We start from the raw sequence: 18,384 nt of genomic DNA, 5'->3' as shown, positions 1-18,384 counted from the left end.
ACCTGGGCCGAAGGCAGACGCTCAACTGCTGAGCCACCCAGGTGTCCCTTTTTCTTACTTTATTATTTTATTAAACTAATATCTATTTGAAATTTTGTCAAATTATTTACGCTCTCTCCCCCCTTTCTTATATTAGAAATACTGAGCATGTACTTTGTAAATGGCACTGGGTTCTCTGGTGCAGGTATACACATAGGTCTTGTAGACAAGACTGAGGGAGCCCTTCTTTTCATGGAGCTTACATTTCAGTAGGAGAAGCAGGCATAAAAAATCTAATTACACAATGCTTTCTAATTAGAAATACAACTGAAGTACAGAATGTTAAGGGTTCCTGGAGCTTGAAGACCTGACTGGTCTGAAGATCAAGGAGAATTTCTCTGAGAATGTGACACATTAGTGGAAATCTAGAGGACTTCTGAATCAGGGGTGAAGCTGGGTTTGGATATTAGAAAAGTATTCTGCATACCCTAAAGAAGCCTAGTAAGGAGCACTTACTGTGTGTGTGTCAACAGGTATATAAGAGCATTTGCCAGTTTCCTGTCTATCTCCCTATGGAGATGAGCCATTATATCCTTAAATCCAAGAAGACCTTTGTGTTTATCTTAATCCAAAGAAGTGGAATGAGTAGATGAAAAGTAATTGGGCTGAATCTCTAGGGCCAGGACGATGACGGATAGGTGAAACAGGGAGAAGAAATAAGTTGGCCATGAGAGCAACCTCTGCTTTCTGGCTATTTCTATTTAGACCCTGATTTTCAACCACAGAGTCTAGTGACTTCAATTTTAAAAACAAAACAAATCAGTGTAGTTGTACCACAGACACTATGATTTTGGCTCTATAGTTTCAATTTAACTGAAACATTTCAAATCTAGTTTGCTTTCTTTTCAAGGACTTAAATATCTAAATTTCTGAAGTCACAATTAAGAGGAGAAGTCTCTTAAAAAGTTAAGCCTTTCTGCTTATGTGTTTTCAGGTAGTAGCAGGCACATCAGGCTGAGAAGAGCAGTGTTTATTAACCACTGGAAAGGTTAATAAATTAAATGAACAGAGAAAATGGTTTTCAAAACAAGTAAGGGCCAGATTTAGGGGTGAATTAACTTCCCACTTATAAGAAAAACAGGGAAGTACGTCCTCAGTAATAAAGAGTGGCAACTTAATCGTTACCAGTGAATTTCAATGCTCTTGTGGGAAGCATTGCTGGGAATTCAGCCAGACAAGGTGTGTGTGGGGGGGAACAATCCTGTTAATGAGACTCTTTAACCCTTCCCCCAAAGACAACAGTCTTCCTATAGGGAGGAGATGAAATACACATAGGGAATTGAGTATAGGCATTAGCTTCTGTCCCCCCTGGGTTTAAACCACTAACTAAATGCATGGTGCTGGGCAAGTGTCAGAATCTTTGTTACCATTATTCCCTCATCTATGAGCAACATCATGCATGGTCTGTTGTTGCAAAGAATATGAGTTAACTCTTCTGAAGAATCCAGCACACAATGAGTAGTAAAGGAATGTAGGTTCCTGTCCTTGTTTTTGGAAAGGCTAGGGTGGGGGAAGTGTGGGAGTAGGCGGCCATAGGGAGAACAGGAAGAGAAACAGTACACTTTTCTAAATGAAGATGAATGTGGGACTCTAGTAAAACAAGCTCCTCTTTCTTATACTATCATCTTGAAGCAGTACACCGCTCGTAAGGTAAAGAGTTGCTGGAGTGCCAAGAAAGGAGCCTCAAAAAAGAGAGTGAACTCTCTTTCAAAGAGTGATGGATAAATTCGGATTCTCATATATTTAAAAAATATATAAACTGGAAAATAAAAGAACACATATAAAACTCTTATTAAAGATGATTTGTAAATCACACATTTTCTGTAAGTGGTTATACTTTGCTAGAGAGCTGAAACAGAGATCATACCTGGGCAATGAAGACATTGGCCATCCACTCCATCTGAGTTTGTAGACTATCACAACAAATGTGCCTGTAAAACAAGGTTTATAAAATACATAATTCAAAAATACAGAACTGTTCTCCAGTGTATTTGTTGGGTTATTAAGTGATCACAAACTTCTTTGAATATTTCCTGATTCATGACTTAATGCAAACAAAACAGGAGTTATTTCAGTATAAGTTGCTTCAGGTTTCTGTTAAATGTACAAGATCAAAATAATAGTAATATATGATAGTTTAAACACAATATAGCTACAGGTTTTGGTAACTGCTAAAAAAGGACCAGCAATATTTTTGTATAGGCAGAAAGGCCATGGTCATTTACTTTTTTCAGGTACATGGTGTTAAACATCTTTTTCCCCAGAAACTCTGAGCCTAAGAAGAAAAACGTGCACATTTTCTTAAGAGTAGGCTTAGACAGTCTCCATCATTAGGATTATAAACATTAATACCCACAAGACTTGTGAAAAATGAACTAAATGAAAAACTACTACCTCATGTTCAATAACACAGATTCAGTAACCTTTTATTGAAAACCTACATAAAACAGAGATCTTGCCTTCAAGGTTCACATAGTCTATTAGAGGAGCTAGGCATGTAAACAAATAAATTATAACACAGTGAGAAAAAGAGAAAGTAAAGTTGAACACAAATATAGAAAGAGCACACTTGGGGATGCACTAAAGGAGTCTTATAAAAGGAAAATTCTGTAAGTGATGTTAAAATGACATGGCCACTTCAAGATAATTTTATATATATAAATATTATGCTAATATTTATATATAATATATTATATAATACAATATTATATATTGATATATATTATTCCTCTTTGAAAAATAATTTGTAAAAGTACTAAAATGAAATTTGTAAAACATTTTTGCTTCATTCATTAGATTCTCATAAAGACTACCTTTCTATTACCATGTCCAAAAAAATCCTCTCTATAATTATGTACTTGTGTGCAAAATACTACCGATGCCAAGAAAAAATAAGTAATGATTAGAGATAAAAGTTATCTGATAAGACTTTTGGGGCATCTGAGCTATAGTTTGAAAGAAGAATGATATTGAGTCTATCACATCAGCAGGAAGAGGATGGCTGCAGCACAGAGTATGGAAGAAGATTCAGTAAAGGGATTACATACATTAGACATGTAGAAATGAAGGAGCAAGGAATCTATGGTGAATTAAAGACAGATTACTATTTTATCATTAGGTTGAAAAAGGGGGGAGGGGTAACTCATGGGACATAAAGCTGATGATGGAGCCTCATATTTAAAGTGCCCTGCATGCTGTGCCAACAATCTTCTATTTTATCCCGTAGAAGAGCTTTAATGCAGGAAAGAAACACAATGCATTTTAGAAAGCCCCTTTGGTGGCTTGGTAGAGAATATTCTAGATAACAAAAGTAAAATTAGAGGCATGAAGAGCACTTAGGATGACTGGAATATTCCACACAGGTGAATGAACACATGGCCTCATCAGACAGACAATTAAGAGGAAGATCTAGTATGGTTTAGTGGTTGGTTAGACAGAGCTAGGGTGGGAGAAGGGGACACAGTACAATATCGAGGGAGACTGGCTAAATCCTGTGACATTAATGGGAAAAAACTTACATATTTGGAAAGAAAATGTTTGAGGCCAAGATTTTTTTTTATACCAAGTTTTTTTATACCAAGATTTTTTTAAATTTTTATTTATGATAGTCACATACACAGAGAGAGAGAGAGAGAGAGAGAGAGGCAGAGACACAGGCAGAGGGAGAAGCAGGCTCCATGCACCGGGAACCCGACATGGGATTCGATCCTGGGTCTCCAGGATCGCGCCCTGGGCCAAAGGCAGGTGCCAAACCGCTGCGCCACCCAGGGATCCCCCAATATTTTTTTTTTATACTGCGTTTTGGTTATTTATCCTTTATATAAAACTGAATTCTGTCTATCCCATAAAAGCTGAGATTCCACACTCACATAACTAAGGAGAAATCAGACATAGTTTCTCTTAAGAAGCACTAGCAACTAGGATTCATGGGATTGAAATGGACATAAGCCTTGAAGCAAATTTTTCTTCTTCTCAAAGTATTAAAGAAAAAAAAATTAGCTTCACTTAGGTGAAACATTTCCTGTTGGTAGATATATCTGCCAATAACATTATTTGTTTACTGAGGTTATCAATATATCAAATCCAAAAATGACCAGCTATTAACTTACCAGTGATGTTTTTCAGAATACGCTGTCAATCCCCAACTAAATCACATGGGAAAAAAACACAGACATATGCATATTTAAAAAAAAGAAACTGTTTAAGACTGAAAACAGGATTAGGTATTAAATTGTGATTATCACACAGAACAGATACCCACAAGTAATGAGTCAATGGTTATGACTGATCTAGGGTTGAATGATAAATGAGGGGTTCAGCTACAAATTTAAATATGCTCAAGGGACAGAGGGAAGGGGTCTTATGATGTCATGGGAAAGTGTGGGAAATCTCTCAGAAGATACTCTTGGCTGAGAAGGGACAGATATCTGGGAAAATGGCCAAAACAAGATATATACCTTGTTACTGATATTGTGGGAAATAAAGAATGTGTCAACAGCAACACAGGTATATGTGTTGAGTTTACAAATTGTCCGTATAGGGAAAGTGATAAAATTTTCAGTAACAGAAACCCAGAGTATGTTCATTAAAATGTTTTGTAAGTATTCATGCAAATATTAATTGCAAATATTAATTAGCTAATCAAGTTAATTTGTGATAAGAAAGTATGGCATAAACTACCTGCTGGCAAGATTCAAATATTGAAGAGGAAGGCAATGTATAAGAGGAGTCCACTTCCTCCCCGTTATGTTGCAGGTTTACTACCGAATTTGGCAAAATGAAAAGGGCAAATTACACAGCCAGGCATCAAGAGGCTGTTTTCCAGTGTGTAGAATTGCCTAGAACATTCCTTATGTTCCCAGGTTGTGAGACCGATCAAGGAATGGGATGCAGAGAAAAATCCATGCATTTTTTTCAGTAGACAGGGCCTTATGGGGATTTCTTGCTTTACACAGCAGAGACCAAGAAGTTTGATTTTAGTAGAAGTTTGACATCATGAGTTTTTAATCTGCCTACACAAGTTCTCGCAATCTTCAACAGGTCCCCTGCCATGTCTGTGGCAGCTTAAAGATTCTGTCTATAGCTTAATTTATAAAAAGCTTGATTAATGCCTCTGACCTCCAAATCCTTAAATAGACACATATTCCTAAAACTTTTACTTTTTCAAAAACCTTCCCCTTTCAAACTTTACCTTGTTGGAGGCTTCATTTTCTTTTTCACTCCAAGATAAAACTTCATTGAAGCAAGAGAAAACATTTTGTCATATTTACTACTCTGTAAGGAAAAAAAATAATTTGTAATTAAATAGACTTCATAAATATCTTTATATTTCTCTTGAGTAATAATGACTGGACTTGGAATTGTTTATTTCTTCAACGTTTTATGGATGTTATACCAAGTTTTCAGCACATGAAGATTGTTCTGATTACAATGTTATACATTTAAGTATAAAATTTTGGATATACATGCATATTTATGTATGTGTGTATATGTATACATAAACACAATATTTTTTTATTCAAGACACCTAGGACCAGATATATATCAGAATTGATAATTTTTCATTTTTTTCATAATTTAAAAATAGAATCATATACAATATCATGTAATTCCACCAGCGTTGTCTGAGGCAGCACCCTGTATTCATATAACTAAGGAAACTACTTTCATGTTAATGGTTTTGCTACCAAATGTATTATGATTTTCTGTACTTTTTGGATTTTAGAATGATGGAAAACATACTATGAACCTTTATGAGTACATATTGATCTCAAGTATTCATATTAATATCATTTTTCACAAATAATTCATAAAAGTAGACTATTAAAAAATTCACATCTGCTCTGGACCCATTATCTATTCTCCATACACATCCTAACATATTTATCCGTAACTATATGTGTTTAAAATACTGGAACATAGGTCATGAGGCAAAACCTGAATTATTATACTCTAATTTCACAACTTTCATCAAACCACACATTTTGTTATTTATCCTTGGATAAACTGAAATAATTTTATAAAGATAATAGCCTTGGAAATGATTATTACATGATTTCTCTCCTAAAAATTCTGAAGGAAATATATATTTCAAAGTGTTAGGAATATAGCATTTATTATTAAGAGCAAGGGGTTTGGGATCATGGAAACCTAAGTGCAAATCTGGCTTGCTACTTAGTTTGTGACTTCACATTACTTTTCTCTGCTCTTCTTGTTATTAAACACGGATAATAAAAATACTGAGTACCTCAGAGGGTTATTATTATATATGTGCTGCCGAAGCGAGCACTCAGAGGGTTATTATTAGGTAAGGGGGCATCTGGGCACTTCAGTTTGTTAAGCATCTGAATTCGGCTCCCAGGTCATGATCACAGGGTCCTTGGATCACGCCCCACGTCAGGCTCACTGATTAACAGGGAGTCTGTATGTCACTCTGCCCCTCTACCCTGCTCATTCTCTCTCTCAAAAAAAAAAAAAAAAAAAATAAATAAATAAATAAAATCTTAAAAAAAAAAAAAAAGACTGAGTAAGGAAAGGGGTACTAATAGGATTATTCTACAGATTAAATGAGAAAAATGTCTATAAAGCATTTAGTTCAGTAATCAGCATGTAGTAAGTGTCCAATAAATTACAACTGTTATTAGGAACTTAAAACACATTGCTTCAGAGACGCAGTAATACAGACACGTTGTTAGAATCCTAGGACAGGATGCAAAAGCTCACTTAGCAAATATTGGGTGAAATTCAGTACTAAGTACATTTAGCTGAAATTAGTACCAGTTCTATATGAGTTAAACTATGACTCTGAAGTCTTTTTTTCATGAAAGCAGTTGTATTTAAAAAGTAAAGGATGGAAATACGTTTATAAAATTAAAAATTGCCTTTCACAGAGAAAAAAGGTTAAGAGAATACAGAGAAAATAAAAAGGTAAAAGTAAGGAAGTAGATGATCAAGAATAATGCTTGTGTGACCAGTGCTCTATGGCATTGACGAAGCCTGGAGTGTACACGGGGAATTTACTCCTGGTCACTATGATCAATGTTTGCTATTATCATCAGGGTAAATAATTTAAAATAGTTTGGATATTTTTTCTCTTATGGGTATATTTCTAGAAATGGAATCACTGGACTAAAGGCTAGGAACGTGTTTCAGATTTTGGGGGGTATCTAGGTGGCTTGGTTAGTTGAGCACTGACTCTTGATTTTGGCTCAGGTTCTGATCTTGGGGTCATGGGATCGAGCCCTGCCTTGGGCTCCATCCTCAGCATGGTGTCTGCTTGTTCCATGCCCTCTGCCCCTCTCCCTCACTCACACTCTCATTCCCTCTCAAATAAATAAAAACTTAAAAAATAAATAAGATTTTGGCCAAACTGATAGTGTGCATTTACTTACAATTAAACATACACTCATGTATTCATTAGTAATTTTCACTTTTGACTTGGTCAACAATTTGTCTTGTTTGAATTAGTTTTATCTATATCAAATAACAAACTGCCTTGTCCTTTTAAATGAAATATTCTACACAAATTGCTGTTTGCCTTAATTTTGCTGTTTACTTTTATTATTTTTATGAAATCATACTGATCTTTTCTTTTGAACTTCATCTCTTAAACTTTAAAGGATTCTCACATAGCTGACAAATACCGAATTGTGTGGCCATGTAATTTGAAGGGTTGCATTTTCTAGAGTTTTACTTCTGTCAATCTGGAGTATATATTTTATTTACAGTAAAGATGAGAATTTAAATTGAAATTTTTAACAATTATTCAAGCCCTAGTTAATAAACAAACTCTTCTTTAGTCATGCATTTATAATGGCATATTTACCAAAAGTAAATCTCAATATACAATTAGGTCTTTTACCTTACTTAAGGGTAGCACAGCTATCTCTGTTCATTTTCATGCCAGGATCATATTATCTTGGCTATTTCAGCTTTATTGTATAGCATGACAGTTGGATGCAAAATACTATGCAATTATTATTTTTTTTAAGAGAGAAAAAGAGAGCACAAGCAGGGGGAGCAGCAGAGGGAGAGGGAGAAGCAGGGTCCCTGCTGACTAGGGAGTCCAATGTAGGACTCAATCCGAGGATCCAGGGATCATGACCCAAGCCAAAGGCAGATGCTTCACTGACTGGGCTACCCAGGAGCCCCTATTTTATTTTTTATGCCCCAAAATGTTTGCACATATTCTTATCTGTTTACACTTGGAGGCACATCATTTTTGCCAGATTCTAAAAATAATTCCTTTGGGATTTTGAAAAGAAATACATAAGACCTATAAATAAATATTAGTAGACTTGACATAAATTTTATTTCTCTCAGTGAAGTTCTGTAGTTTCCTTCATAAAGCCTCTACTTCTAATGTTAAGGTCATTTTCTGGTAGTTTATGTTTTGTCTTTTATCCCAACTGAGGACTGGTTTGGGGGTACTGTTTTTGTAGTGTGCTACTTTACTGAATGTTAATTAGCACTGAAGTCTACTATATAGAAGAGCAAGCTAGCTTTGTGAGGCAGGACATATTCCGCGTAGGAGAGACTCAAAGCAAGGAGAACTTAGGAACGTGTACAGGTGTGGAGCCTCCTGGCCACACCTGTGAGATACTACATGAGACAGCAGCTGAGGTGAATGTCCATCTGTGTAGTTGAGACTGCTATTCCCTTGGACTCAATCCCGAGTGAGGCAGCCAGGTAAGGTGAGAGGCAGGAGTTCCAGCAGTGTGGGTTAGACGGGATTTGCACGGTTCAGAATGAGAGAAGCACTGCTGAAGTGGGTAGTCTTCAATCTTAACAGGACCTCAGTAAGTCTGGGGCTGCCTACGTCGTCAAGTGCTTTTGGCAGTGGATTGTCTGAAGTCCTACAACAGATTCTCAAGCCACTCCTGACATGCAAGCTCATGACTTTATACCATATCCTGTCCAAAAAGAATGCTAATGACAGAATTTGAGAGGAAATCCACAACAGTGGAAAGCAAGCTTTTTTTAGTTTGTCTTTAAATTGAATATGCATGAAGTGGAACTCTAAGGATACTAATGGAAAGTTCTATAAAAAGAAACCTCATTTGGCAAGATAACTTTACTGTTGGTTTATTACAATTCTCTCCTTTGGTATGTATATTTTCTGGAGAATTGCTTCGAAAAGTTCAAAATACTGGACTGTTTGGGAAGTCTCTAACATGTTACTTCAGGCACTATAATTTAAAATAAAGTTTTTCAACTTAGCCAATTAAATTAGCGTGCTTAAAAAATTATTCTTGCTACTAAAAGGAGTTTGCTTATTAGTGCATGCAACTAATGACCCCTCCCTTACTCACTTGGTTTTTTCACATCATTAACAGTATAATGGTAATATTCTTTGAAACTTCTCACCTTTTATGTAAATCAAGTCTGAAAACATTTTAATTAACATTTTCTGTGCAGGGAAAACTCAAAACAAAATATATCTTCCCCTGTGTATTACCCTAATTTGTTGTTAATGAGCATTCATAAATTATCTCTAATTAACACACAGTCTTTTTAAATACACTTTTCAATTTATAATTTCCACTTCCTTCTCAGCAAATCATTTTCTAAGTATAGACAAATATACATATATTAATGGTAACTGTCAAAACCAGAGGCAAATGTTTATTCAAATAAGTTAGGAGATTTTCACTATTGCTTATTTACTGTAAGATAATTGGAAATGTTAACATTACCAATGACTCGACCATCAATATTAAAAGGGACAGAGCAGCAACATGAAAAAATAACCAGCCACATAAAGTCATATGTTGAAAATAATGGTGGTTTAAGGAAAACCGTAAGTCGAGACTCCTCTGCTTGCCTAAATGTGCAAATTAAAGTATCAGTTGCATTAATTTATTCTGACAGATGTGCAAATACAGCTTTTAAGCACAATAATTATAACCCCATCCTCTGAAGTCACTGTTACAAAAACAAAATTTGTCCTTAAAGAGCACTGTCTTTTTGACAAATAGTGTATCTCACTTATATGTGGAATTTTTAAAAAAGTCGAAATCAAAGCAGAAAATAGAATGGTTGTTGTCAGGGATGGGGGAAATGGAGAGATGCTGGTCAAAGGGTTTAAAATTTCAGTTATGCAGAATACATATCCTGGAGATCTAATGCACACCATGGTGACTACTATTAATACTGTACAACATACTTGAAATTTGCTAAGAGAGTACATCTTAAATGTTCTCACCACACACACACACACACACACACACACACACACACACATAGCCAACAGATAACTATGTGAGGTAATGGATATGTTCATTAGCTTGATTGCAATAATCATTTCACAATGTGTACATGCATCAAAATATCACCGTGTACAATGTAAATACATACAATTTTTTGTCAATTATATCTCAGGCTGGGAAAAAGAAGTATTTCAAACTCCAAAAAAAGAAAAAAAAAAGACAACCACTCTTTTAGACAAACTCATATACACACTGTCACTATATGAATTATCTTAGATTAAACAGGATGTTGCTTTCAAAAAGATATAAATTCTTAAAACATGTTCTGTTAAAGGGTATGAGATTCTTTATCTCACAAAATCAATCTGTCTGAAAAAAAATCACTTGTCTACGAACAAGCTCCTTGTGGCAGATTTTTAAATTTATATCAGCTTGGGGGAAAACACTATAAGAAACTGAATTTACATGGATTATAATATTTGGTATTGCTTAAAGGAAAAAGACTTAACCACCATGTTAAAATAATGCAAAATTATTATTTGTTTAGTAAGTCCCTGATTGGAGCCTTTGGAGTCCGACACTTGGGAATGAACACTCTGTTGCTTACTGGTTATGGGATATTGGGCAAGTAATGTAACATCTTGGTAAGTTCCATTTCTCCATCGGTAAAGTGGGAGAATTGTATAATACTAATTTCATATAGTTATGATAAAGGTAAAACGAGATAATACAAGTGAAATGTATAGAACTCTACTTTTTATAGAGCAACCAGCTGAATCTTGAATGCTAATTGCTGCCAATGACTCCACTGCCTTTACTATGACTAACCACTAGTTTCTAGTGACCTTCTGTTGCTACACGATACAAGTGTTGGTTCCTTAATGGGACTAAAAAGTTCAGGTTCATGTTTAAATATGCTAAGCAGATGTCCAACTACAAAACTGGCCCTTAACCAACATATTATGTATATAGAAGGGCAAGGAAAGAAAGTCAGTCTAAAGAAGATTGAAGAAAACCAAAGAAAATTTAATCAGATTCGGTTCTAGATGGCTAGGATAATCAGCTGTGAAGTCCTGAATTTACTTCATGTACACAAATCTCAAGTTCATGAACCTTAAAATCTGATGTGTTCAGTTCACACAATCCCTAATTCTTCTGTGCCTTACTTCTGCAAACTCCACTCTTCCTCCACTAGAAAAACGGAAGAATGATAACAAATAATAACCATTTGATACTTATACAGACTCCCTACTGGGTCTTTCAGATGGAATAATAAGATAGGAGTTCCAGTACAGTATTTAATACAGCTCTGAATTGATGAGGGCTGCAGAATCAGTGCTGTTTTGTTAGCCCCCCTGCCTGGACAGTCCACTGTCCTAATCAAAAGAGGAATGCTGCTCAGATTTATTTATGCCCATGTGGAGGCCTCACTGCTGGAGGAACATATAGGGAAAGCGGTCAAAGCATGTGGGGAGCTCAACAGAAGCCATAACAAAATGAGACCACAGAGCTTTGGAAAGCTGCCTAGGAATCCTTTCTTCATAACATATTCACAGATGTTACTCGTCTGGTTTGTCTTTATACATCTCGACAACACATCACAGTGAAGCACCACACACTTAAAGTATGCAAGCAATGTTTACCCCAGTGAGTCTTGTAATTCAATATAAAAAAGGTGCCTTTAGATCCTGCTGTCATTCTTCATTTAAAATAATTATGTAGATGTTATTTGAATCTCAAGGAAGTGGAGATGTTACTGCATACATTCCTGTAATCACCACCCAAAACCGGATAGAGATATTTCTATCATCTTAGAAAAGGTTCTTACTGACTCCATCATCCTGCTGCTGCAGCAATCTTTCTCTACACACCAGGCAGACACTTCCAGACTTCTTTCATTATAAATGGTTTTGCCTGTTCTTAGACTAATATACAAACTCATATGGTACCATTTTGTATCACTATTTTTGCTCAATAAGGGCTCAAAGACTCATCCATGTTGTTACATTCATCAGTATTCATTTTTGCTGCTGAGTAGTATTCTATTGTATGAATATATCATTCTTTTATTGATGTTGAATCATCTGGAATGTTTCCAGGTTTTAGCTTGTATGAGTAAAGCTGCATATGAACATTCTGGAACAAGTGCTTTGTGGACATAATACCTAGGAATCAAGATGTTGGATCATGGGGTAGATATATGAATAACTTCATTTTTAAAAACTAGCAAGCAGTTCTACACAGTTAATCAACATCCTTAGTCATATAAGGAGGCATAAAATAGTATTGTGTGGTTTCAATTTGCATGCCCCTGGTGACTATTACATTGAGTGCTTTTAGTTCAATGGTTATATTAGCCATTCTTCCACCTTCTTTCATGTAGTGTCTATTCAATACTGCATCCCGATTTTCATTGTATTGTCTTTTTAGTGTTAATTTATTCTTCATATTCTAGATATGCATTCTTTCTCAGATATATGTACTATGAATATATTTTTCTCTGTCTGGGACTTGCCTATTAATATTCTTTATGAAGTCTTGATGAGCATGCTATTACCAATATATAATACTATACTATTACTATATAGTGTTTCACTATATATATATATATATATATATATATATATATATATATATATATATAAATAATATTACATATGTAATGTTTCATGGTTTAAAAGAACATATATTCTTAACAGCATTAAAATAAACTGGTATGCAGGATTCATACTATCATCACCATATTACAGATGCAGAAATTGAGGTTGAGAGCTTAAGTTATTTATTCATACAACCCACTTAGTGGATTAGAGGTTTTCTGATATTAATCAACATTCTTATGGTTCCAAAATTTATCTATTCCCTTTCTCATCTCTATTTTCCTTCTCCATTCCACAACTCCTTAACAAAAGCTTTTGAAAATTCAAACTTATAGGGATACATCAGTAAAAGGCTTTTGCCTTTTTATCCTACATTCTATTAACTTCCATTAGCTAAACTCAAGCCACTTTTGCCTCAGGGCATGACATTCCCTCTCTCTTTTTTAAATTTAAATTCAATTAGCCAACATATAGTATATCACTAGTTTCAGAGGCAGACTTCAGTAATTCATCGGTTGCAAATAACACCTGGTCCTCATCACATCACATGAACTCCTGAATGCCCATCACCCAGTTACCCCATTCCTCCACCCCCTCAGTTTGTTTCCCAGAGTTAAGATCCTCTCATGGTTTGTCTCCCTCTCTGATATCTTCCCATTCAGTTTTCCCTCCCTCCCTCTGAGATCTTGAGTTTCCTCTATTCCACTAATGAGTGAAACCATATGATAATTGTCTTTCTCTGATTGACTTATTTCAATCAGCATAGTACCCTCCAGTTCCATCCACATCAATGTAAATGGTAAGATTTCATCCTTTTTGATGGCTCTTAATTTTATTGATAAAGATGCTGATTTACATGCTAGCTTATGTAACACATATTAGCTTTTTCTTTAAGGACTCCTTTGGACTAAAAAATGAGAAGTGCCACATGAAGTTCTTTACTCTGTCACTTGGTGTATTCATGTTCCATCCAGAGGCTGCAAGAAATCACGAGCTTACTGTGTGTTCTATTTACTCCCAGGGCCTGACTGCCAAAAAGATACTGACAGAGGTATAAATGACACTGCTAATACCCACACAAACATGCACACATATTCAAATACTAAATACACAACTACCTTTGAATCCTTGTAGAGAAAGAGATACCCATCTCGTAAAACGAAATACCGATCTTGAAACTTATTTCCAGACAGTATTTTAGATGGTTCTTCTTTAATCTTTAAGACTCCTTCTTTGATACTTTCCAGGGTTCTCCTCTCTGTAATGTACAACATTTTGTAAGTGAGATACATTTTCATTTATTTGGAACAGAATATAAAACATTTCTATATTTTCAGTTTTGATAATGCATAATAACTTGTTTCTTACCAGTAAGAAGCCTATGGTTAATTTCTGGGAACACCGTGTGTCAGGATATTCATATCTACTTGTAATATAGGCCTATCCCTGCTATCTAACTGGCTGATGGCTAATAAGCACTTGAAATGTGGTTAATCTCAACTGAGATCGGCCCTTAGTATAAAATATATGCCATATTTCAAAGATGTAGTACCAAAAATAAGGTAAAAATATCGTAACTTTGTAATATTGACTACATGAACAAATTATAATATTTTAAATAGAGTTTAAATAAACTATTTTAGTAAAATTAATTTCACTTGTTTATATCTTCTAATGTGGCTACTATATAATTTAAAATTACATATTCAGCTTGCATTATATTTCTTTGGAACAGCTCTCGAAAAGAACAATACAAATACAGAGGGAAAAAATTCTCTCCCAGAATTCTGATTGAGGAATTCAGGAATTCTCAGAGCACTAAAGAAAATCCTATACATATGAACTAAGTAAGGGTTAAAAAGGCAAAACTGCTAAGGTAGAGCACTTATTAACAACTCTACTTTATGTGCAATACTGCCATGCCCCATACTTAGAAACCATCCAACCAATTTTACAAAAATACTTCTTGGTAAGAACACCAAATTTGTACTTGTATAAATTTATCATGTATAAATTCATCAATACATGTCCAGTCTAAAACTTTCTTCCCAAATTTTAAACAATTTCAATTGCCTACTTGAGAACTGAACAGTGGGGGTGGGGTGGGGGGGAAGAACCTTAAGCCAAATAGCTATGACATGGTCATTATGGTGTCAACATCCGTTCTTCCTGGAAAATACTGTGGGCCTCCTACTAGATAATGACCACAAAAAGATGTAAGGTGGGACACTGTATCAGACCAGGATCCTTAGCAATTTTTTGCTAGCCAGTTGATACAATTTTTAAACGTTTATGCATTGTTTCTGAAATTTACAAAATAACTTGAATGGTTTTAGAAAGAACTCTTAGTCTTAAATCTAACATTTCTTTGGTTTGAGGAAAATCTGTACTTACACAACAAATAACACACAGTTTCACAATTATTACTAGCATAAGAAAACAAAAGTTTAAAAAATAGAAACAGTTCTTTGTAATTAATTATAACTCAAATATGAGCATGGTATGAATACCTGGAAGCAAAAACCCCCAAGAGTAATTAAGTCCCTGATGCTAAGCACAGACATACAAACAAGTGTAATTAACAAACCCCAATAGTTTTCAAGATACATGTACTGGCCACAGACATTATTTTAATCACACATACTAAAAGAAGTTCTTTTTTGGTATTTGGTGGACTTTGATATCTGAAAACATTGCCATAATGTCTCTTCTTATATACTTACTAGATATTCACTACCATAGAAAAATATTTCAAATGATATTTTACAACTAAATAACTTATTTTTAAATTAAAAATAACCTTTTCAATGAAGAGTAAGGTGTATTTTAATAGGGTCAAGAAAAAAGTAAACATAAAACTATTCAGTGAAATTCATATTACACCAAATCATTCATTTCTCCATAAAGTATTTAGGGTATAGTGTGCACTTGATTCTAGTAATATACAATCTTGGAGGCAATGAGTTAAATATGGGCTGATAAACAATGTATCTTCTGATAGAAGTGAACAATTCAGAAAATATTCAGTAGCTTAGTGATTCAGCTGATTTAGAATAGGGAAGTGGAGAAAGGTATTTACAATATGGTTGGTTTAGAGACAGGTAAATCACTTTTTAAAAGTTTAAATTATAATCAAGTCGTGAGATACAGATATTGTATATTGCTTAAGCCAAACAAATTCTATTCAAGCCTTCTAATCGTACTTTTTCACTTAGATTTTTGCCCTAAATAAACCTTTCAAATGTTACCAATAATCATATGTCCAGTGCCCAAGTAAACCATTTATTTGTAGGTTGTAAGAGAAAATAGGCTTAGGGGAAAAAAAATACTGTTGCTGTGTTTGGGTTCATGCTTGTTAAAATTTATCATTTTAATCATTATTTAATTGAGTATATTAGCTACATCTTGCAGCATTCATTATTATGGAACTGGAGAGAAGTTCTGAGAGAAATATATGTGAAGAAGGAGGGAAGAATGGAAAGAACTTTGAAATGAAGTTCTATAACTATCAAGGGCTTTAAAGACTTTTGAAAAGCTCTCACAACTAAACTGCTCTCAAAATGTTAAAACATGTGCAATGATTACCCACCACTTAAAGGACAAAATGAAGCTACATACTTTGGGGGACATCATGTGTAACTCAGCATGTAACAAAAACAAGGTTATGAATTAAATGGCTTCCAACAATTCACTTTTCCAGTACTGATCGGTCCCTCAACTGTGGGGTACTTCACTCTTAATATTTTCACTCCCTCCCCTTCATCTCAGGCAGAAAGCTTACTAAGGTCCTCTGTTCCAGAGGAACTTGGTTCAGTAAAAGTTCATGCCAGCTGTGTCCTCTGTATCTGCTATCCAGACCCTATTCAGGTTTGAATTCAACTCTAACTTGTCAGAATATAAGCTTTATGCTCTGCATGTCTCTTCTGAGCAGTTCAAATTTCTGCTCTTTGCAGTGGGATTTCGGCTTCATAACTCTTGAGACTCAGGCCAGAACTGCTGTCTCCCTGCTATGCTTTGGGCTTCTCAATTCCAAGAGATCTTGGTCTTTTCATAGTCCGTCCCAGCACAGTGATCTTTCTAGATGTTTTTTTTTCTTTTTTTTTTTTTAAGATCTAAACTTCAGAACACTAGTGTTTCTAATGCCATATGTAGTCCTCCTGGTTCCACCCTTTGCTATAGTCATTCAATATACATCGAATCCCTCTGATCTAATAAAAAAGATGGATTTCACATGTGGCAGGGTCCATGCTATCAATCCTTGGCATCTTGTAAGTTAATAAGCATGGAATACTTCTAGGTACTCAGAATGTTAAAAAAAGAAAAAAAGGAAAGAAAGACATAGCACACACTCTGTAAATGTGCTTTTAATTGAAAAAGAAACCAGCTATAGCACATCATTAATGTACTATAAGAAGCCGTTGAGTAACTCGGGAAAATCATCTAATTTTTTTGCAAATGTAACAAATCTGAAGACTTCATGCATTCTCCAAAGCAATTATTTCCTTCAAAGAACGATTCTGGGATGTACCCTAATGGGTACAATTTTCTTTACTACCTTTGTGTTTCATTCCAATAAAACTCCAGCATACTGTCTCTAGAAAAAACATAAATCCCTCTCCCCTTCTTGTTGAATGCTAGGACAAGGAAGGTTACAACTGGAGTTAAGGCATCTTTCAAGTTAACAGTGGAACAGCAAGAAAAAAAAAAAACTATTCTTAGTTGTGCTATAATTTTGTTATTAACTAGAAAAGCCCTTAAAAGTCACACAAATGAAACAAAACAGAATGGCCAAATTTATTTAAACAGAATAGACTATATTACTGGGATAAATTAAAACAACAAAAAACAGTTTTTCCCAAATCATCTGAAAACCTCGAGTTCTTATTCAAAAAGAACAATTCCTAACTAGTGGTCCATAACCCTAATAAGAACTTATCTACAGAGGAGGTGGAAGCGTCCTGGGAAGGAGAGGCAGAGACAGAGAGAGGGGGAGAGAGAAACATAAATCCAGGAATGGTACTTCTAAAATATATTCTCCTCCTTTATCCTTCATGTGCAGTCAGTCAGCAGCAATTCAGCCATTATTCTTTGAGAATTTCTCTTTGGGGTTCAATTCTATTTCATTCCTGACGTTACCACTCTAACACCTGACTTTTCTACCCACTACTTGGGGATTCCAGGATTCCATAACTCCATGCCCTCTTTTCTAATGGCTCCAGAAAATGATCCAGATTCATGTCATGCAAACGCCGTTTTAACACCCTAATCCTCTCCTCACGACTCCCGTTCAAAGCCTTACTTTTCCACTATTTTAAGACTTACTTTGGAACCATTAAAAGTCTAAACTCCTTTTCCTGACATTTAAAGGGCTAAATAAGCTGAATTTCTCCCACCCATCTCTATAAAATATTAATTAAAATATATTTATGATTCAGTTGATCATAGATACTGTTTGGAAAACCAATCTTCCTCTCCATGGCATGACTCAAGTTGATCACTTGAATAAATGAGAGAAATTCCCTTCTCCTTGCTTCTGT

At 35.0% G+C, this 18,384-nt stretch overlaps 1 protein-coding gene across 11 annotated transcripts in view; it reads right to left on the bottom strand.

Annotated features, from left to right (window-relative positions):
• Positions 1 to 18,384, bottom strand: part of ARAP2 (ArfGAP with RhoGAP domain, ankyrin repeat and PH domain 2) — a 188,018-nt gene that overhangs the window by 14,741 nt on the left and 154,893 nt on the right. For all 11 annotated transcript variants that reach the window (XM_025997529.2, XM_072737910.1, XM_072737914.1 and 8 more), the window contains 4 exons: positions 13,966 to 14,105; positions 5,231 to 5,313; positions 4,149 to 4,184; positions 1,907 to 1,970 (listed from right to left, as the gene is read on the bottom strand). In XM_025997529.2, coding sequence (XP_025853314.2) covers positions 1,907 to 1,970; positions 4,149 to 4,184; positions 5,231 to 5,313; positions 13,966 to 14,105 — 323 coding nt within the window. The remainder of the gene's footprint in view (positions 1 to 1,906; positions 1,971 to 4,148; positions 4,185 to 5,230; positions 5,314 to 13,965; positions 14,106 to 18,384) is intronic.

This window comes from Vulpes vulpes, chromosome 14 (genome assembly GCF_048418805.1).
Source record: "Vulpes vulpes isolate BD-2025 chromosome 14, VulVul3, whole genome shotgun sequence".
In the NCBI taxonomy this organism is placed as follows: Eukaryota; Metazoa; Chordata; class Mammalia; order Carnivora; family Canidae; genus Vulpes; species Vulpes vulpes.
This window is presented reverse-complemented; position numbering and strand designations above follow the sequence as displayed.